The sequence below is a fragment of the Cervus canadensis genome, chromosome 26, assembly GCF_019320065.1.
Source record: "Cervus canadensis isolate Bull #8, Minnesota chromosome 26, ASM1932006v1, whole genome shotgun sequence".
In the NCBI taxonomy this organism is placed as follows: Eukaryota; Metazoa; Chordata; class Mammalia; order Artiodactyla; family Cervidae; genus Cervus; species Cervus canadensis.
In genome coordinates, this window is record NC_057411.1 from 51747507 (window position 1) to 51769612 (window position 22106).

General features: G+C 45.9%; 1 protein-coding gene across 1 annotated transcript in view; it reads left to right on the forward strand.

Annotated features, from left to right (window-relative positions):
* Positions 1-22106, forward strand: part of POLN (DNA polymerase nu) — a 137620-nt gene that overhangs the window by 30247 nt on the left and 85267 nt on the right. The window contains exons 5-10 of the mRNA XM_043447912.1: positions 1550-1662; positions 10528-10685; positions 13153-13221; positions 14096-14156; positions 14842-14906; positions 21945-22028. Coding sequence (XP_043303847.1) covers positions 1550-1662; positions 10528-10685; positions 13153-13221; positions 14096-14156; positions 14842-14906; positions 21945-22028 — 550 coding nt within the window. The remainder of the gene's footprint in view (positions 1-1549; positions 1663-10527; positions 10686-13152; positions 13222-14095; positions 14157-14841; positions 14907-21944; positions 22029-22106) is intronic.

The window sequence follows — 22106 nt, forward strand, 5'->3', positions numbered from 1 at the left end:
TGTGGAAATCTGGGAAATTATTTCAGCCTTCCAAGCCTCAGTTTCCTTATCTGTAAAATGGGTCTATGCTCTGTTGTGCTCAGTCATGTCTGACTTTGCAGCCCCATGGGCTATAGCCCTCCCTGCTTCTCCGTTCATGGAATTTTCCAGGCAAGAATACCAGAGTAGATAGTCATTCCTACACCAAAATGGATCTAGTGCCTGCCTAATGGGATTATGATGAGGTTTCAACCCAACAGTCCCTGTGAGTGTTTAGTGTGGTATTCACACTGGTAAGTACTTGATAAGTGTCAGCTATCATGAATCCCATAGTCAAGGAGCTCATGATTTAATGGTGTCACGACCGTGGTCCTGGCTGTGGCAGCTGTGTGGCCAGGAGCACTGAAGGAACAGGGGACCTGGAGCGTGAGAGGACGCGGCACAGTCTGGTGATGGAGGAAGGAGATTCCAGTGTGGGCAGAGGGCAGGCTGGTGGGGGGTGTGTGCTGGGAGCACAGGCTGGGACTGGCGGGAGGAGTCCAGGGTGCGTCAGCTCTGCTCAGGGTTCGGGGGCTTTGTCTGCAGGTGGCTGTGCCGCATCCAGTAACTGGCTCTGAAGAGCTGTGTGAACTTGACTTTATGACTAACCTCTTTTTTCTCGGCTTCATCATCCGTAAAATACAGATAATAAGTAACACCTACCTCTGTCAACCAAAAACTAACACAAGAGGCTGCAAATAAGTTTATTTGGGGTCTTAAGAATTGCAATTCAAGAGACAAAAATTCAGGTATCCCCAAAAGAGTGTTCTGGGAAGAGAGTCAGGGGTTTATAAAAACAAAAAGCCGTAAGGCTGTTAAAAGTTGCCTGGCGAGGACTTTCCTGGTAGCCCAGTGGTTAGGAGTCTGCCTGCCTGTGCAGGGACACTGGTTTGATCCATGGTCCGGGAAGACCCCACACACCTCGGAGCAGCTAAGCCCGTGGGCCCCAACTACTGAACCCGAGGTCTAGAGCCCACTCATCGCAGCTACTGAGGCCCACGTGCCCCGTCTGTGCTCTGCAACAAGAGAAGCCACCGCAGTGAGAAGCCGGTGCATCACAGCGAAGACCCAGTGCAGCCGAAAATAAATAAGATAAAAATTTTTTAAAAAGTTGCCTGGCAAGAACTGTGATGGCCTCTGATACAACTCAGAAAATGTCCTTAAGGAATCATGAAGTGTTTCAGGGTAGATGTCCGAAAGATAGATAGGGGTTCTCGGGTTCTGGCAGACATTCTGGATGTTGTCACCAGGTCGAAAGGTCAGATTCCATCCAGTCTGGGTTCGCCCCTGAGTCCCACTTCCTCTGGGGCCTCCTGGCTCCATTCTGGGGACTGAGCAAGACCAACCCATTTTGATTTTCCTTGCACACCTCGTAGGATTTGAGTTAATCTGTGGAAAGCTTGGAGAAGAATGTCTGCCCATAATGCTTGACAAGTGACAGCTGTTAGCAGAGCATCTGTGGTGTTTTTCCAAAAAAGGTGGGAAGTTTCAGCTCACTGTGTCCATCAGTGAACGTCTTTTCATCTTCTAGGAACGTGCTGCTTGAAGTCCTGAAACGTAAACGCCCCGTTACTTGTTTTAACGCAAAGGATTTTGTGAGAACAGTGCTGCAGTTTTTTGGTGATGATGGCAGTTGGAAGTGTGGTACGTTTCAGATTTATAATCTCCCACAGATGTGACTGTCCCACAGCGATCCCTCCTGGAGTTGGGAGGGCTGCCGTGTTGCACAGGTCAGAGGCTGAGGGGAGTCCCACAGCTGCTAGGCACCACCCATGCCCTGAGCGTGAAGAGGCGCTTTCCCTCTGTGTTTTAAATTATCAGAATTTTTTCAAGTATATATTACTCTTGTGTTTAAAATAGGGAAGAAGTAACATGCAGCTTGGTAGATGGATTTATTGTCACTAGAAACAGCTGACGTGTAAACTTTCTAAGAATTAAACTAAAGTCAGAGTGATCAACATCAAAGCAGTATAAAGCACACTTTTATCTTTTATTTAACATTATAAATAAGAATTTTAAAAAACTTTTTTTTTTTACTAGATGGACAGATATGTAATAAAGCAAATATAGAAAGAATGTTCACCTATCCTCTGGGTCTTCCCAGTGCACCAGGCCCGAGCACTTGTCTCATGCATCCTACCTGGGCTGGTGATCTGTTTCACCATAGATAATATACATGCTGTTCTTTTGAAACATCCCACCCTCACCTTATCCCACAGAGTTCAAAAGTCTGTTCTGTACATCTGTGTCTCTTTTTCTGTTTTGCATATAGGGTTATCGTTACCATCTTTCTAAATTCCATATATATGTGTTAGTATGCTGTAATGTTCTTTATCTTTCTGGCTTACTTCACTCTGTATAATGGGCTCCAGTTTCATCCATCTCATTAGAACTGATTCAAATGAATTCTTTTTAATGGCTGAGTAATATTCCATGGTGTATATGTACCACAGCTTCCTTATCCATTCATCTGCTGATGAGCATCTAGGTTGCTTCCATGTCCTGGCTATTATAAACAGTGCTGCGATGAACATTGGGGTGCACATGTCTCTTTCAGATCTGGTTTCCTCAGTGTGTATGCCCAGAAGTGGGATTGCTGGGTCATATGGCAGTAACTCTATGGCTGAATCATATCAATGTATGACAAAACCCACTGAAATGTTGTGAAGTAATTAGCCTCCAACTAATAAAAAAAAAAAAAAAAGAATGTTCACTGTAGAGTCTGGGTAGGGGACACATGAGTATTCACTGTACAGTTCTTTTCAAACTGTCTGAATGTTTGAAAATATTCATAACAAGATGGCACTAGTGGTAAAGAACCCATCTCCCAATGCAGGAGACGTAAGAAATACAGGTTTGATCCCTGGATTGGGAAGATCCCCTGGAGAAGGGAATGGCAACCCAGTATTCTTGCCTGGGAAATCCCATGGACAGAGGAGCCTGGCAGGCTACAATCCATGGGGTCGCAAAGAGTTGGAAGTAACTTAGCATGCATGCAAGGCATTGGAAAAAAAACTTTTTTATTGTACAAAATTCCCAACACAATATAAAGTACCTATGATACAGTAAGATATATTTGGTCTTTATCCCTGGTTCCTGGCTCCCAGCTCCCAAAACCCAAGCCATCTCCAGAGTGCTGAGTGTCCTCCGTGTGCTAATGAGCACGGGGGGCTGGAGGCAGCCCGGCTTCAGGGTGGGAGTGGTCAGCAGAAAGAGGAGGCTCTACTGAGGACCAGAGCTTTCAGCCCCACCTGCGACCTCCAGGAAGGGGAGAGGGGCTGGCGACCATGACTTAGTCAGCCACACTGAGGTAATGAAGCCTCCATAAAATGCCCTCACGGTGGGATCCCAGGTGAGCAGCCCGGCGCTAGGAGGGTGGTGCAGATGGCTGTGGAGGTTCTGCACCCGCCCACCGTGGGCTATGCACTCTCCCGCCGGGCTGCTCCTGGGTTGTGGGCTTCGTGATGAACAGGTGTGAGTAAACAGGGTGCTCACAGCAAAGGGTGGGCCCTGAGGAGGGCGCGGGGGAGCCTCCCCTCGCTTGCAGCTGTGTGGCAGGAGGTGCAGGAGGCCCGGGGCTGGGGGCTGGGGCCTGAAGTGGGGCCACCCGTGAGCTGAGCCCTGACCGGCGGGCTCTGCACGCACTGCTGGGAGCTCGTGGACACGCGGCTGCATCCGCAGAGAACGGCAGGCGTGTGGGGGGACACACAGACAACACGTCACCCAGTTTCAGCAGTTACCAGCTCTGTCCAGTCTCTTTCTCCAGTAGTTCCACATCTCCCCTGGGTTATTTTGTAGCACATCCCAAGCAACATATTACTCATCTGTAAATATGTCAATCAGATGGATAAAATATGAGGATTTCATTTTTCAGAGGACATGCTCACCATCTCCCCCTAAAACAGCCATAATCTTTTCCTATTATTAGCTATCCGGTCAGCGTTTGTACTTGCCCGGTTGTCTTTAAATAGCTTTGCTTGTTTTTGTTTCTTGCAGTTTGATTGAATTGGGATCCAAACAAGGGTCAGGGTGACCCTGTACTCGGGTTGGGTGTGATGCGTCTCCGGAGTTGTCTTTGTGTCTTCTCTCCCTCTAAGTATTTTCTTGCCATTATTTTGTCATTGTTGACAGACCAGGGTTTCATCCTATAGGATTTCTCTTTCTTGTCTTCTAACATGTTCTCTCTCTTCTGTTTCTCCTGTAATGAGATCTAGGGGCTTGATCAGATTCAGGCTAGAGTTTGGGAGTGCAAGACTGCTTCATAGTCTTGATCCTGGATCTGAGCAATGTTGTGTCCTTCTGTCAGGAAATACATGAGACCTGGTTGTAATGCTTGGTTGTTTACCTTTTTTGTGGTATTTGAATTGTTTTTGTGATTTCATAGGTTGAATCTTCTCTATCTTTCATATTTGTCATGTTAGAATCCATTTTCAATCTCTTCATTTTTTAATTTAAAAGAATTTCCTTTTTTTCATTATATTTTTAAACAGACTTAAGGCATTATTTATTGCACTTATTTACTTTTGTATATTGCCAGTTTCTTGTTGAATATGAGAAATAGCCCTCATAGTCAACAAAAGAGTCCGAAATACAGTACCTGGGTACAATCCTCAAAAATGACAGAATGATCTCGGTTAGTTTCCAAGGCAAACCACTTAATATCACAGTAATCCAAGTCTGTGCCCCAACCCCTAATGCTGAAGATGCTGAAGTTGAACAGGTCTATGATGACCTACAAGACCTTCTAGAACTAACACCCAAAAAAGATATCCTTTTCATCATAGGGGACTGGAATGCAAAAGTAGGAAGTCAAGAGATACTTGGAGTAACAGGCAAGTTTGGCCTTGGAGTATAAAATGAAGCAGGACTAACAGTTTTGCCAAGAGAACACACTGGTCATAGCAAACACCCTCTTCCAACAACACCAGAGACAACTCTACACACGGACATCACCAGATGGTCAATACTGAAATCAGATTGATTATATTCTTTGCAGTGAAAGTTGGAGAAGCTCTATAGTCAGCAAAAACAAGACTGGGAGCTGACTATGGCTCAGATCATGAATTCCTTACTGCCAAATTCAGGCTTATATTGAAGAAAGTAGGGAATACCACTAGACCACTCAGGTATGACCTAAATCAAATCCCTTATAATTATACAGTGGAAGTGACAAAGAGATTCAAGGGATTAGATCTGATAGAGTGCCTGAAAAACCATGGATGGAAGTTCGTAACATTGTACAGGAGGCAGTGAACAAAACCAACCCCAAGAAAAAGAAACGCAACAAGGCAAAATGGTTGTCTGAAGAGGCCTTACAAAGAGCTGAGAAAAGAAGTGAAAGGCAAAGGAGAAAAGGAAAGATATATCCATCTGAATGCAGAGTTCCAAAGAACAGCAAGGAGAGATAAGAAAGCATACTAACACATATATATGGAATTTAGAAAGGTGATAACGATAACCCTATATGCAAAACAGAAAAAGAGACACAGAAATACAGAACAGACTTTTGAACTTTGTGGGAGAATGTGAGGGTGGGATATTTCAAAAGAACAGCATGTATACTATCTATGGTGAAACAGATCACCAGCCCAGGTGGGATGCATGAGACAAGTGCTCCGGCCTGGTGCACTGGGAAGACCCAGAGGAATCGGGTGGAGAGGGAGGTGGGAGGGGGGATCGGGATTGGGAATACATGTAAATCCATGGCTGATTCATATCAATGTATGACAAAACCCACTGGAAAAAAAAATAATAAAAATAAATAAATAAATAAATAAAAAAGAAAGCCTTCCTCAGCGATCAATGCAACGAAATAGAGGAAAACAATAGAAGGGAAAGACTAGAGATCTCTTCAAGAAAATTAGAGATACCAAGGGAACATTTCATGCAAAGATGGGCACATTAAAGGACAGAAACAGTATGGACCTAACAGAAGCGGAAGACATTAAGAAGAGGCGGCAAGAATACACAGAACTATTCAAAAAAGATCTTCATGACCCAGATAACCACACTGGTGTGATAACTCACCTAGAACCGAACATCTTGGAATGCGAAGTCAAGTGGGCCTTAGGAAGCATCACTATGAACAAGGCTAGTGGAGGTGATGGAATTCCAGTTGAGCTATTTCAAATCCTAAAAGATGATTCTGTGAAAGTGCTGCACTCAATATGCCAACAAATTTCGAATATTCAGCAGTGGCCACAAGACTGGAAAAGGTCAGTTTTCATTTTAATCCCAAAGAAAGGCAATGCCACACTGGGAAGACCCAGAGGAATCGGGTGGAGAGGGAGATGGGAGGGGGGATCGGAATGGGGAATAAGTGTAAATCTATGGCTGATTCATATCAATGTATGACAAAACCCACTGAAATGTTGTGAAGTAATTAGCCTCCAACTAATAAAAAAATTAAAAAAAAAAAAAAAAGAAAGGCAATGCCAAAGAGTGTTCAGACTACTGCACAATTGCATTAATCTCACACATTAGCAAAGTAATGCTCAAAATTCTCCAAGCAAGGTTTCAACAGTGCATGAACCCAGAACTTCCAGATGTTCAAACTGGGTTTAGAAAAGGCAGAGGAACCAGAGGTCAAATTGTCAACATCTGTTGGATCATAGAAAAAGCCAGAAAATTCCAGAAAAACACCTAGTTCTGCTCTATTGACTTTGCCAAAGCTTTGACTGTGTGGATCACAACAAATTGTGGGAAATTCTTCAAGAGATGGGACTACCACACCACCTTACCTGCCTCCTGATAAACCTGTGTGCAGGTCAAGAAGCAACAGTTAGAACTGGACATGGAACAACAGACTGGTTCCAGATTGGGAAAGGAGTACGTCAAGGCTGTATATTGTCACCCTGTTTATTTAACTTATATGCAGAGTACGTCATCTGAAATGCTGGACTGGATGAAGCTCAAGCTGGAATCAAGATTTCTCGAAGAAATATCAATAGCCTCAGATATGCAGATGACATGACCCTTATGGCAGAAAGCAAAGAGGAACTAAAGAGCTTCTTGATGAAGTTGAAAGAGGAGAGTGAAAATGCTGGCTTAAAACTCAACATTCAAAACACGAAGATCATGGCCTCTGGTCCCATCATTTCATGGGAAGTAGATGAGGAAACAATGGAAACAGTGAGAGACTTTATTTTGGGGGGGTTCCAAAATCACTGTAGATGGTGACTACAGCCATGAAATTAAAAGACGCTTGCTCCTTGAAGAAAAGCTATGACCAACCTGGACAGCATATTAAAAAGCAGAGACATACTTTACTTTTCTGACAAAAGTCCATCTAGTCAAAGCTATGGTTTTTCCAGTAGTCATGTATGGATGTGAGAGTTGGACCATAAAGAAAGCTAAGCACTGAAGAATTGATGCTTTTGAACTATGGTATTGGAGAAGACGCTTGAGAGTCTCTTGGACAGTAAAATCAAACCAGTCAATCCTGAAGGAAATCAGTCCTGAATATTTATTGAAAGGACTAATGCTGAAGCTGAAGCTCCAATACTTTGGCCACCTGATACGAAGCACTAACTCATTGGAAAAGACCCTGATGCTGAGAAAGATTGAAGGTGGGAGGAGAAGGAAACAACAGAGGATGAGATGTCAAGATGGCATCACCAACTCGATGGACATGAGTTTGAGTAAGCTCTGGGAGTTGGTGATGGACAGGGAAGCCTGGCATGCTGCAGTCCATGGGGTCACAAAGAGTCAGACACGAGTGAGGGACTGAACTGAACTGATTGCCAGTTTAGTTTTTATTTCAGAAGTGGTGTTTTGGTTTTACTTTGCTTTCCTAAATTCTTTCATCTATTCATCAAGTTTTTCTAAGTCACCTAATCTCTAAGTATTTCTAACTGAGTTCTTCATTTTCATGCTAAGTCACTTCAGTCGTGTCTGACTCTTTGGACTGTAGCCCTCCAGGCTCCTCTGTCCATGGGGTTCTCCAGGCAAGAATACTGAAGTGGAACGCCATGCCCAGCTCCAGGGGAGCTTCTCAATCCAGGGATCAAACCTGTGTCTCCTATGTCTCCTGCACTAGCAGGAGGGTTCTTTACCACCATAACTTCTGTCATTTTCTTGGTTGTCTTAGTTCATTCACAGGCTACTTTGTTGGCACTTCTTTTCCAACACCTGACGTTCTCCCCAGTGTGGGGCTTGTCCTCATAGCTTCAGTTTATTGGTTTCAGGAGTTTGTAGGGAACAGTCCCTAGACCATTCCAGGGCTGTCAGACCTTCCCCAAGGTTTTTCAAAAACATTTGCTGATAAGAACCCTTAATTTTGGAACACTAGAGCTTTGAAAAGCAAACAATGAAATCGTGTGGCTGGGTCAGTGTTGGCAGACACGGTTATATAAAGTCCTGACAGCTGATGGGCAGCAAGCAGTCAGACTGCTGGCTGACTCTGTGCTTCCTCTCCCCCAGAGTTCCAAATCTGTCAACACAGGTGACTTCCCGGCTCTCAAAAAAATAGCGATGATACTGGCTGCTTGGGTAAATATAAATCTCTTAGCCTACTGTGATTTAAATATGCCAGAAAATATAATACTTAGTGTGATGGGATCTAAGACTACAGTTTTATTTAAAGACCGACTCTTTGTCTTTGTGAAGCACACTTCAAAATGTTATAGCAACTTCAGAGAGCAATCACTCAGGATTCCCAGACTTGTCTCTTAATTTATCAGTCACCCCATCCTTTCATTACTCCTGCTCCAGGTCTAAAATACTCTGGTACTAAAATATATTAGGCAAATATCACTTTTTTTTTTTTTTTTTTTTTTTTTTTTTTTTTTACTTTTTTTTTTTTTAAAGAAGTACCTTTAGGACTTTCCTGGTGGTCTACTGGTTAAGACTCCAAGCTTCCAATGCAGGGGCGTGGGTTTGCTCCATAGTCAGGGAAGTAAGATCCCACATGCGGCATGGTGCAGCCAAAAAAAAACAAAATGAAAATTTTAAAAGTGCTTTCTTATGTGTCCCACGGCTACTTGCAGTAATCTTTTCTCCCAGTTTTCAGACGAGAAGACTACCAGGCGAGGGGGGAATGTGTCCTCCCAGGGTCGAGGGTGGCCTTGCGCCAAGTTTCTCTGCACACACCACGTGCAGCACAGTAGCTGTTTTTAGGGTTCCTCCTGGCAGGGCGCTGCAGAGATCACCCCACCCCACTTCCTTGTCTCTCGAGACTGACACCCCAGTGCCGGGTCGGGGAGGCTGCCCCGCAGGTGGGTGGAGGAGGGAAGACGGGAAGAGTGGAAGTGGGGAGATGCATGGTTGAAAAGAGAGATGCACGGGGCAGAGAGAGGCTCCAGAGCAGGAAGAAAAGTGGGGCGAGACGGCAAGGGTGGGGCTGAGGCTTCCGACATCCATCTCTTTCAGCCTGGAGAGTTAGTTTGGGACGGATTCCCCATGGAGACTGGCTGTGTGGGACCTGGTTGGTGGAGACCACTCTTACCAAGGGCTCAGCATTCTTCAGCATCGCTGTTGCTTGGCTCTGTGATAGGGGGGATGGCAGGACTGTAATAGTTAATGCAAACCTTGTGATTGTAGTTCAGTCGCTCAGTTGTGTCTGACTCTTTGCAGGCCCATGGACTGCACACAGGAAGCCAGGCTTCCCTGCTCTTCACCATCTCCTGGAGCTTGTTCAAACTCATGTCCATCGAGTCAGTGATGCTGTCCAACCATCTCATTCTCTGTTATCCCCTTCCCCTCCTGCCTTCAATCTTCTCAGCATCAGTCTTTTCCAGTGAGTCGACTCTTTGTATCAGGTGGCCAAAGTATTGGAGTTTCAGCTTCAACATCAGTCCTTCCAATGAATATTCAGGACTGATTTATTTTAGGATTGACTGGTTTGATCTTCTTGCTGGCCAAGGGTTTCTAAAGAGTCTTCTCCAACACCACAGTTCAAAAGCATCAACTCTTCAGTGCTCAGCCTTCTTTAAGGTCCAACTTTCACATCCATACATGACTACCGGAAAAACTATAGCTTTGACTATGTGGACCTTTGTTGGCAAAGTTATGTCTCTGCTTTTTAATGCACTGTCTAGGTTGGTCATAGCTTTTCTTCCAAGGAGCAACCATCTTTTTTTAATTTCATGGCTGCAGTCACCATCTGCAGTGATTTTGGAGCCCAAGAAAATAAAATCTCTCTCTGACTCCATTGTTTCCCATAAAGTGATGTGGCTGGAGACCACGATCTTCATTTTTTGAACATTGAGTTTTAAGCCAGCTTTTGCATTCTCCTCTTTCACTTTCATCAAGAGGCTCTTTGGTTCCTCTTCGCTGTCTGCCGTAAGGGTGGTGTCATCTGCACATCTGAGGTTATTGATATTTCTCCCAGCAATCTTGATTCCAGCTTGAGCTTCAGCTTGCATGCAATCTGTATAGAAGTTAAATAAGCAGGGTGACAGTATGCAGCCTTGTCATGTTCCTTTCCCAATTTCGAACCAGTCCATTGTTCCATGGCAGGGGAAAGTACTTGTTTTTCATAGAATGACTAACTGACCTTTCTCTCTGCAGTTGCTGACTTTGTAGGGCTAGATCCCAGAATTGCTGCGTGGCTTATAGATCCTAGTGATGTTGCACCCTCTTTTGAAGATTTAGTGGCAAAGTACCTAGGAAACCCCACCACATTTACAGTCAACAGCGTGGATGGAAATTCCTCAAGAAAGACTGTGGTGAGTTGTTTTAAGATAAGGTTTATGGACCTTAATACAACCCTAATTTTCCTCTAAGAACTTTTTCTACTTTATGGACAGCCCAGTAGTGAAAAGAACATTGCCGACATCTACTTTTGCTTGTTTGGCAGAGATGTATTCTGGTAGAGGATACTGAATAAGGATGCATGACTTCTGTCCCTTTGTGAAGCTGTCCCTGGGAGATGCCTTTCACGGCCTGATTCTCTTAAATGGGTCCTTGGTGTCAGAGGGTCACCTGCGCTGTGAGCGGACAGCTGCTTGTTGATAAATCCTTTGTTCTGGAGACTTGGCCTCCGTGGCGGAAGCCGGAGGCGGCTGCTCCTCAGTTACCATGGGGAGAGTCATAGAGGCTGCCCGAGTCTGTCTCTCCAGGCCCCTCTCTCTCGTTGGGAACCATTGTTTGCAGAAGCAAGGGTGTGTGCAGCCCTGGAACCCTGCCTGGAGCCCGGGGCGAGGGAGACCTGATGCGCCGCACTGCAGGGCCAGGGAGGCAGCCAAGCCGGAGCAGCGCCCGCACTCTCAGCCACTCTGTCCAGGCTCCCCGGCTGTCGGTTAACAAGCACAGTTCAAAGCACGACTGGAAGGCCAAGCAGGAGGCCGTGCAAGCCTGCCCCGCACGCCGGGCTGAGCTCAGGACTGTCGTTTGGGGCATTTGATCCTACATGCCTGCTCGGTGGGGTGGAGTCGGGGATCTGTGTCAGAGAGAGGCTTGGGGTTGGAAACAGAGAACCTCACTCTCCCTTAGTCTAAAAGGAATTTGTCAGAGGAACGTGGGGCAGCTGAGACTCAGAGGAAAGGCAGGGCAAGCTTTGGGAAGACAGCAGCCAGGCGGCTCAGAGGACCCAGGCGGCAGGAGCCCACGGCCCTGGGGCCAGCAGTGAACCATGACCTTGTCCTCCATGCGTCACTTTTGTCCAAGATTCACAGTTTTAGCACTCAGAGTCTCCTTTCCACCGCTGTGTCACATGTTTGCCCCTTGGCAGGGCAGCAGGGCGTGGAGATGAGCAGTCCTCCTAGGTCCGTGCCGTTGGGCGGCACTTCCCCAGACAGAGGCTGGGATACTGTAGCTGGAGGAAGGAGTGGTCCCCCCGTGTGTGGTCAGCCCTGGTTCACAGAGGACTCCGGTGCACAGGGCTCACGTCTGCACTTCGCCCAAGGTCAAGTCGAGGCCGTAGATCAGTCTGCATTTCTGACTCTAGAGGGGCGTTTTTCCTGGTACACACATGTACAAGTTAGAGGTGGGAGGGGCTTCAGGAACAAAACACTCAGAGGAGGTGCTTCCTCCCTGACAGAAGTCAGGGAGGCCAGGCCGCGAGTGCCCCACCTTACGGCTCCCCAACGAGGCTCTGCCCAAGGCCTTGTCCGCACTCGGCAGAAAGGAGGCAGCCTGGGAGGGACTCATGCTTGTCCAGCGACGTGTCCGTCATGGGAACACGTGGTGAGAGCGGCGTGGGGAGGGGCCCTCTGCTCTGCAGGGTCTGGGGACGCGGCGTGAGACGCAGGAGCAGGAGAGAGCGGAAACTGTGGACTCAGAGTGTGGGTCCCCGAGGGGGCGGCGGCGAGACCTAGTCGGAGAGAAAGACGATGGCCGCTGGGGTGGAGGAGGTGCAGCTGGGCTGGGCTGGGGGGCCTGAACATTGCCATGGGGCCTGTGCCGGTCCTGGGGAGGGGGCGGCGGCGAGGCCTCGTCGGAGAGAAAGACGATGACCGCTGTGGGAGAGGAGGTGCAGCCGGGCTGAGCTGGGGGGCCTGAGCCGGTCCTGGGGAGGCCTCGCAGGTCAGCGCTCTGCAGCAGGCAGCATGTTCAGGCAGCAGGCCGGCCACATGCCGGGCACAGCCCAGACACGGACACACATGTGCCCGTGGTTCCGGGAGAGTGGGACCGGGGCTGCACGGCCACTGCAGGGTGCGTCGTGGGGCGGGGCCTCTGACGCTCCGTCCGTCTGGGCACCTGGAGTCCTCAGGCCGTGTGGCGGAGTGAAGGGTGCTGTGGGGACGCCAGGCCTCTGGGAGGGCGCGGCTGTTAGACTGCGTGTTGGGGCTGAGGCTCCCCCCACCCTCGTTGCCGACTCTGGTTGGTCCACCTCCCAGCGTCTCTGTGCGTGTCTGGGGCAAGGGTGGGTGGCGAGTGCGGAGGCCGAGACCAGGAGACCAAGTCCACGTCCTGTTGTCCCTCCCACTGCGTGATCTTTGCCCCTGGGCCACTTAGCCTCTCTGTGGCTCATTTCCTGTAAAATGAGGGCAGTGGGGGTGGAGAGAAAGTAAGAAAGCAGTAGGGATCTTGAGCTTACCCAAGAAGAGTATTCCGTGGTGTGGGGCTGCTCTTCTTGGGGTGATGGGTCTCAGCACCAGGGTGCGGTCTCTGTGGAAAAGTTGTGGCTTCCTAAAGTGTGACAAGCATTGCTCCCAAACGTTCCTAACTGTTCATTCTTTTGCTCTTTTGAAGAATCAGGCTGTCCGTGCGAACCTGAGGGTACTCCACAGACTGACGATGCACCTCTGCTCCCAGCTAAAGGCAAGGCACTTCGTGGTAGCTTCACTGCCCAGGGGCTGGCCTTGGTCCAGACCACAGGAGGCATGTCCCTGAGGGCAGGAGACGGGACCCTGGGCGTCACTCACTGGGGGACCGTCCAGATGATGAGACCTGACTTTTTAAATGTCCTCTATAGGTTGACAACAATTGTAACAGTTTTTTAAAAAAGACTCCAATTCAGTTGGAACGTTTCCAATGCTGCAATTAATGTAAAAGCTAAGCGTTCATTTCAGCTCCACTCAGAGTCTCATCGGGAAGCTGAGGTCATTTGAAGGACTAGTCAAAAAGGGTTGAATGAAGGGACCAGGTACCACAGCAAGGGCAGGAGTCGGGGCCAGCAAGGGACAGAGAGGCCTGCGGGGACAGGCACTGGCTCGGAGCTTCTCCACCCCAGCACTGAAGGGTGGGCTCTTACCGGGCCCCTGGGAAGGCAAGTGTCCTGCAGGGGCCGCAGGCCGAGGATGGGGAAGCCACTTCCCTCTCCTCCTGCCCCGACATGGGCAAAGCCAGCTTGAGAGCAGAGAAGGAGCCCACTGATGTGGCCTGGAGGCCTTCAGCGCTTCCTCCTGTTCTGAAATTGAAGTGGGAGAAGAAAGCCACAAGTACCTGAATCACACTTAAAATGAGAAAGATGGAAGAGAGGTGGGAGTGGAACCCGTCCTACCAGATATTTCTGAATACTTCCGTTTGGGCTTGGTATGAATATTAATTGTGAGATAGGATACTTGACGGAAATAGGAGTTTTAACCACGTCACCCAGAGGAGCTGCTCAGCAGGATTAAGTCGGCTGTGCAGCAAACGCAGGCAGAAGTAATAGTTTCAAAGTAACACAATGTCATTTCTTCCCCTGAAACAGGCTTGTGGTTTATGGCAGCTCTTCTGGACTTTGGAGCTTCCTTTGATACCGATTTTGGCAGGTAAGCTACCGTGAAGGTGATGCACTACTCTTTCCAGCGTTCTCTGTTCTGTCTGGGGCGCCTGTTTTCTCGTGACTTAGTTTGGGGTGGGCGGTGCATCATATGGGCACCAAAGAGGCAGCAAGCCCTTAGCTTCCCCTTCCTGTGACGAGAGGACATGGGGCGTGTCACCTCCTGGTCTAGAAGGACTCTGATGTCGGGGTCACGTGGGAGCCCTTCTGAGCTGCCTGTTCTGCAGGTGCCCCGGCCGAGGGGTGAGCACCCTCCTGACTCCCACCCCCGAGAACAGTGTGGGGGGAGGGGGCCTGTCCGGAAGTTTCCTGTGTCAGCAGCTGTCCTGGTCCTGGGGTGCCAGACCCTCACACTTCGTGAGAAGCCCCTGGAAGGGCTGTTTCGGGCTCCCTGCTGTCCTTGCTCTTAGCCCCCGACCCACTGTGTCCTGCTGGGCCCCTGGGAGAGCAGAGCCTCGCACACGGCCGGGGCGCCTCCCCACCCACGGGGTCCCCACACCCGCCACCACCACCATCGCTGGGCTCCAGGGCCGACCCTGGGGGATGCCACTGAGCCCGCGCTGTCCTCGTGGCCCGAGTCGGGGAGGGAGGCTCGCTCCTGGCCCTGCGGTCTTTCTCAGAAGTGACTCGCTGATGCGGTGCTAATGGTGTCTGCTTTGGTGTTTGAATCACAGTGATGGAAACCCATCGCATTCGGGTGAACAAGGAGGAGATGGAGCGGACGTCAGCGCTTCTCGGGGTGAGCACGTCCGTCAGGCTGCCTGCGTGTGCTGGCCCTCCTCTGCAGTGGGCGGCTCCAGGCGGGCCCCACGTGACTGGCCTTTTCTTCCTCACTCGGCCCCACCTGGGGCACTGTCGCCCCATGTCTGACTCCTGCAGGGGATCCCACGCTTGCAAGAGTTGAAGCAAGACCATAGCTGGTGCCTGCCCCATGTGGACGTGTGGTGGTTTAGAGGGCATCGCCCCTTGAGTGGGCAGGTCATGGGTTTCTTGGATACTTTGAAAAAGCAAAATCAAAGTTTTCCAACTGTAAAAAATACAGAGGGATGCATAAAGATGCCTGAAAAAGATGCATTAAGGGTTCCACTTAAGTTATTTTAAAGTTAATATTTTAAAGGAAACTCCAGGATGACCATCGCCCAGGTCAAAGCTGAGAGTGTCCAGAAGCCCTGCTGGCCCTTCCCTGTCAGAGCCCCCTTCCTGACGTGGCGGTCCTTCCACTGTCGATTTCCTTTAGCTTTCCGTGTAGGAGCCTGATGGTATAGTCGCTTTCCTTCAGAAGGCGCTGTTGGTCAGCCGCTGTGTCTGACCGCTCTCACCCGTGTCTCAGCTTCGAGTCCATGCCCCTTGGGGCTCAGTGCTCCGCCGCATGCTCCACCACAGTGCCGATGGCAGCAGGGTTGTGCCTGGCATCACAGGCCGTGCTGTGTCCCTGAGCCTGTCTCCTGGGCCCGTGGGCACATGCTCCCCAGGTCCGAGGCACAGTGAGCTGCTGGCGCAGCTTCGTCAGACAACACTGACCTGCTTTCCAAAGCCGCAGCTGCGTGAAGTGCGCACAAGGTCCTGTCCTGCACATCCTCGCCGGCACAGGTCCCCCGTACCCTGAGCAGAGCCCTTCTGGTGAGGACACAGTGGTGTCTCGCTATGATGTTGGTTCCTGGTGTCCTGATTGCTGAGGAGGTTGAATAGCTTTTATTACATTGTTGGCTGTTTGGAGTTTCTCCTTGGTAAGAGATCTGCTCAACATTTTTACCCGTTTTTATATTGAGGGTTCTGTCTTCCACTTTCTGATTTATAGAACATCTCGATATATTCTGGTTACAAGGCTGTTATGTATACCTTTGTCCTCTATGTCTTAATGTTTTACTCTCTTAATGCCTTTTGATCAATAGATGTCCTTAATTTTTAATTTTATCAATCTTTTTCTTTATGGTTAGTGCTTTTTGCATCCTGTTTAAGGAACCTTTCCTTTTGTCGAGTTCATGAAGTCTCTCTTCCATTATGTTTAGAGTTATTTTCATTAGCCTTTGCATTTAGGTTTATAAACCTGGAACTGATTTTTTTCTCTTTATGTACTTTTTTAATTGAGAAGGAAATAGCATACAATGAATAATGCACATCTTTTAAAATTTATTGTGATAAAATACACAACGTAAAACTTACCGTCAAAACTGTAACTGCAGAAGTCACTGATTGTAACTGCAGAAGTCACTGATTGTAACTGCAGAAGTCACTCGGTTGTGTCCGACTCTTCGGGACCCCCTTGACTGCAGCCCGCCAGGTTCCTCTGTCCATGGAATTCTCCATGCAAGAGTATTAGAGTGAGTAGCCATTCCCTTCTTCAGGGGATCTTCCTGACCCAGGAACTGAACCCGGATCTCCTGCATTGCAGGCAGATTCTTTACCATCTGAGCCACCAGGGAAGCCCTGTAACTACAGAGTACAGTGGTGGTAAGTATTCATCTTGTTCTGCACCCGGCACCAGCTCCATCTCCATAAGTGTTTTCATCTTGTAAAACTGAAACCCGTAGCTATTGAACAATTACTTGCCATTCTCCCCTCCCCCAGCGTCTGACGCCCGCCACTCCTCTTTGTTTCTCTGTGACTTGGACGACTCTGAGTGCTTCACGTAAGTGGGATCGGACACTGTTTGTCTCTTAGTGACCGGCTCATTTCACTTCCTGCAGTGTCCTCAGGGTTCATCCATGCTGTAGCGTATTGCAGAATTTCCTTCCTTTTTGAGGCTGAATAATACTCCATTGTATGTACATGCCACATTTTGATTATCTATTCTTCTGTTGAATGCAACCTGGGTGGTTTCCATATTCTATGTATGTCTGTCTTTATGCCAGTGGAAAATGGAGGCAACCTAGCTATTATTAGCTATTGTAAATATGGGCTATGAAAATGGGTATACAAATACCTCTTTAAGATCCTGCTTTCAGTTCTTTTGAATATATACCCAGAAGTGAATTGTTAAATCTTACGGTAATTCTGGTTTTAATTTTTTGAGGCACCACCATGTTTTTTCCAAAGCCCCAGTACCATTTTACGTTCCCACAAACAGTGCATAAGGGTTCCAGTTTTTTTGCATCCTCACAACAGTTGTTGTTTTCTGTTTTTTTTGACAATAGCCATCCTAATGGCTGTGAGGTGATATCTCATTGTAGTATCGGTTTGCATTTCACCAATGATTAGTGATGCTTCAAATCTTCTAATGTGCTTTTTGGCCATTTGTACATCTTCTTTGAAAAATAATGTCTATTCAAGGCCTTTGCCCATTTTTGGATTACATTTTTTTCTTATTGTTTAGTTTTTGGAGTTCTGTGTGTTTTGGATATTAATCCCTTATCAATATGCTTTTCATATGTTTTTCTCCCATTCTGTGGATTGCCTTTTTACTCTGTTGATACTAACTTTTTTAAAAAAAGTTATACACTGCTACCTAATAATTATTTTTTAATTTATTTATTTTTAATTGGAGGATCATTGTTTACAGTGTTGTGTTGGTTTCTGCTGTACATCAACGTGAATCAGCCAGGGGTATTCATACGTGCCCTCCCTCGTGAACCTCCTTCCCACCTCCCACCGCAGTACTGTCTTTTGAGGCACAAAATTTTTAACTTTGATAAAGTCTAATTTAAAATGTCTTTCTTTTGTTACCTCTCCTTTGGTGTCATATCTAAGAGATCCTTGCCAAATCCAACGCTGTTAGACTTTTGTCCTGCTTTCTCCTTAGAGTTTTATTATTTTAGGTCTTATGTTTAGGTCCTTGATCAATTTTGAGTTAATTTTTGTATATGGTGTTAAGTAAGAATCCAGTTTCATTTTTCTGCATGTGGATACCCAGTTTTCCCAGCACCATCTATTGAAAAGACTGTCCTTTCTCCATTGAATGGTCTTAGCACCTTATCAAAATCGTTTGACCGCATATGCAAGGGTTTATTTCTGGGCTAACTGTTTTATGAGTATGTTTGGTTTGTACGTCTACCTTTATGCCAGTTGAAAATGTAAAGCATACTCAATTGTGTCTGACTCTGCAACCCCACAGACTGTAGCCTGCCAGGCTCCTCTGTCCATGGAGTTTTTCCTGGCAAGAATACTGGAGTGGGTTGCCATTTCCTTCTCCAGGGGATCTTCTTGACCCAAGGATCAAATCTGCGTTTCCTGCATCTTCTACATTGCACGCCGATTCTTTACCACTGAGCCACCACAGAAGCCCTCTTTATGCCAGCACCACATGATTTTATTACTGTAACCTTGTAGTAAGTTTTGCAAGCAGGAAGTGTGGGTCATGCAATTTTGTTCTTCTTTGTCAAGATTATTTTGACTACTTGCTGTTCCTTAAGATTCCATTTGAATTTTAGGGTGGATTTTTCTATTTCTGAAAAAATTGTCTTTAGAATTTTGGTAAGGGTTGCACTGAATCTGTAGATCACTTTGACTAGTATTGACATCTTAATATATCGCCTTCCAATCCAAGAGCCTGAGACGTGTTTCCATTTATTTATGTCATTTTGAATTTCTTTCAGCAGTGTTTTGTGGGCTTCCTTGGTGGCTCAGTGGTAAAGAATCTGCCTGCCCGTGCAGGAGACATGGGTTTAATCCCTGGGTTGGGAATATTCCCTGGAGAAGGAAATGGCAACCTGCTACAGTACTCTTGCCTGGGAAATCCCATGGACAGAGGAGCCTGGTGGGGCTGCAGTCCATAGGGTCGCAAAGGGTCAGACACAACTTAGCAACTAAACAACAACAACGACCTGTTGTAGCTTCCGTTCTGTAAGTTTCTCACCTTCTTGCTTAAGTTAATTCCCAAGTATTTCACTCTTTTTGACACTGTCATGAATGGAATTGTTTTTGTAATTTCCATTTCATATTGTGTGTAGAAATGAAACTGATTTTTGTGTGTTGATGTTATATCCTGCTATTTTGCTGCGTTCAGAAAGTTCCAACCATTTCTTTTGTAGAATCTTTAGATTTAGAATCTTTCTTTTGTAGACTCTTTATTTTTCTACATATAAAATCATGTCATCTGCAAGTAAGGATAATTTTACTTCTTCCTTTCCAATTTAGATGCCTTTTATTTCTTTTTCTTGCCTAATTACCATGGCTAGAGTTTCTACACCATGTTGAATAGAAGTGGTAACAGCAAGCATCCTTGCCTTTTTCCTGATCTTAGGGACTCTTTCAGTCTTTCACCACTGAATATGATGCTTGCTGTGAGTTTTTAATATTTGACTTATTATATTGAGATAGTCTTGTTCCATTCCTAGTTTTCTGAATGTTTTTTATCATAAAAAGGTTTTTAATCAAAAAAGTTTTTATCATATTGTCAAATGCTTTTTTTTGCATCAGTTTAAATGATCATGTAACTCCTTTCATTCTGTTGATGTGGCATATTATATTGATTAATTTTCATATGTTGAACCATCCTTGCATTCCAGAAATAAATTCCACTTGGTCATGGTGTATAATCCTTCCAATATACTGCTGAATTCTGCTTGCTAGCAATTTGTTGAGGAATTTTGCATCAGTGTTTATATAGGATGTTGATCTGCAGTCTTCTTGTAGTGTGTTTGTCTGGCCTTGGTATCAGGATAATTGCTGGCCTCAAAGTGAGTTGGGAAATGTTGCCTTCTCTTCAATTTTGGGGGGAAAATTTGAAAAAGATTGGATTAGGTCTTCTATAAATGTTTGGTATAATTTACCATTGAAGCCATTGCATCCAGGGCTTTGTTTGTTGGAAGATTTTAGATTTGATTTCCACTCCTTACTAGTTATAGGTCTATTCTGTTTTTCTATGTCTCCGTGATTTAGTCTGGGCAGGTTCTGTGTTTCTACGAATTTGTTTCATCTAGGTTATCCCATCTGCTGTTGTTTCATAGTGCTCTCTGATAACCCTTTTTATTTCTATAAAATCATGGTAATATTTTCACCTAAATTTCTGATTTTTGTAATTTGAGCCTTCTCTGTTTTCTCAGTCTAGCCATCTGAAGGTTTGTCAGTTTTGTTGATCTTTTTAAAGAACCAAATCTTGGTTTCGCTGGGTTTCCTTACTGTTTTATATTCTGTATTTCATTTAACGCTGCTTCATATTTATTGTATCCTTCCTCTGCTGACTTTGGGTTTGGTCTGCTCCTTTTTCTAGTTCCTTCATTTGTGAAGTGAGGTTGTTGAGTTCAGATCTTTCTTGTTTTTTAACATAAGCATTTATAGCTACAGATTCCCTCCTTAGCACTGCTCCCACTGCATCCCGTAGGCAGGCATGTTATGGCTTTGTTTTCATCCATCTCTAAGTAATTTCTAAATTCGTTTTTTATTTCCTCTTTGATCTTTGGCTTATTTAAAAATGTGTTGTTTAATTTATACAATTTTGTGAATTTTTATTTTTCCTTTTGTTACTGATTTCTAACTTCAACTTCCTGTGGTCATGTCATATTTTCTATGATATCAATCTTTTAAAATCTCTTAAAACTCAGTGGCTTAAAATATAGTCTCTCTTGGAAAATATCCGACACTCACTTGAAAAGAATATCCCATGTGCATGTTATTGTTGGGTAGAGTGTTATATACTGTCTGTTAGATCTAGTTGTTTTTATTGTTGTTTAAGTTCTCTATTTCCTTACCTATGGGTTTCCCAGGTGGCTCTGTGGTAGAGTCTGCCTGCAATGCAGGAGACCTGCGTTCATTCCCTGGGTCAGGAAGATCCCCTGGAGAAGGGAATGGCAAACACTCCAGCGTTCTCGCCTGGAGAATTCCGTGGAGCTGCAGTCCATGGGCTTGTGTTTTGGTTGTTGTAACCATTATTGTGAGTGGGATATTCAAATCTTCAACTATGACGGTAGAATATCCATTTCTCCCTTCAGTTCTGTTAGTTTTTCTTCATATATTTTAATGGTCTACATATATTTTAATGTAAATGCTTATATTGTTATGTCTTCTTGCTGTATGAAGAATATAATATCACCCTTTGTCTCTTATAACCAGTTTTTAAAGTTCTATTTTGTCTGATATTAATATAGCCACCCTTGCTCTGTTTTCATTACTATTTGAATGGAATATCTTTTTCTGTCCTTTCAATTTCAACCTGTTTATATCTTTAAAAGGAGTCTCTTGCAGACAGCATATAGTTGGACCATGCATTTTTATTTATTCTGCCAATTTCTCTGTCTTTCTACTTTTCTTCTGACCATAAAGAGAGGAGGTGAGGGACTCATAAATTCAGCATGTCCTACTGTTACGCTCAGCAGTGTATTTATCAGCTGCTTCATAAGGTACCTTTGTCTTTACCCACCTGGGCCTCCACACCCCCCTTGCCTGGACTGTGCGCTAGTCTGTGTGCTGTTCAGAGCGGCCCCCTCTGTTGGGGGAGAGGGTCCTGCATCGCAGTCACAGTGGTCACCGTGCAGTGTGGACCTGAGTCTTCTGCCTTGGGATCCTTGGCGAGTCTCGAGCTTATGGGGTGATGCTAGATCCCGCTGCTGGTCATAATGGTGCTGGAGAATTCCTTCTTTCCCTCTTTCTCTTTGCGAAGTATTTACTATTTTTACTTCTTTCTGTTTGTCTCCTTGGATCCACTTCACTTAGGAGACTGATTCTGTGAGCTGAGTATTCCATCATGAATCAACATTTGTATTTTGTAATCTCTCATTTCGGTAAATTATAAATTTTTTTTTTTGTTCTTACAAGATCTTTTTTTGAGAATTATTTGGTGTGCAAATTAAATCATCTTAAATTGTGAACACTGTTAGTAAGATCGTGTTTGTTGCTTTCATAGTCTCGTCTCAAGGAACTGGAGAAAGAAGCCCATTTTGTTGCAGGAGAACGGTTTCTTATCACAAGTAATCATCAGCTTCGAGAGGTAAAGCTGAATTTCGGTTCTTCAATAGAATATGATTCCTATTCAGGGGTTAAAGGGAGATTTATTCTGAATTTATGA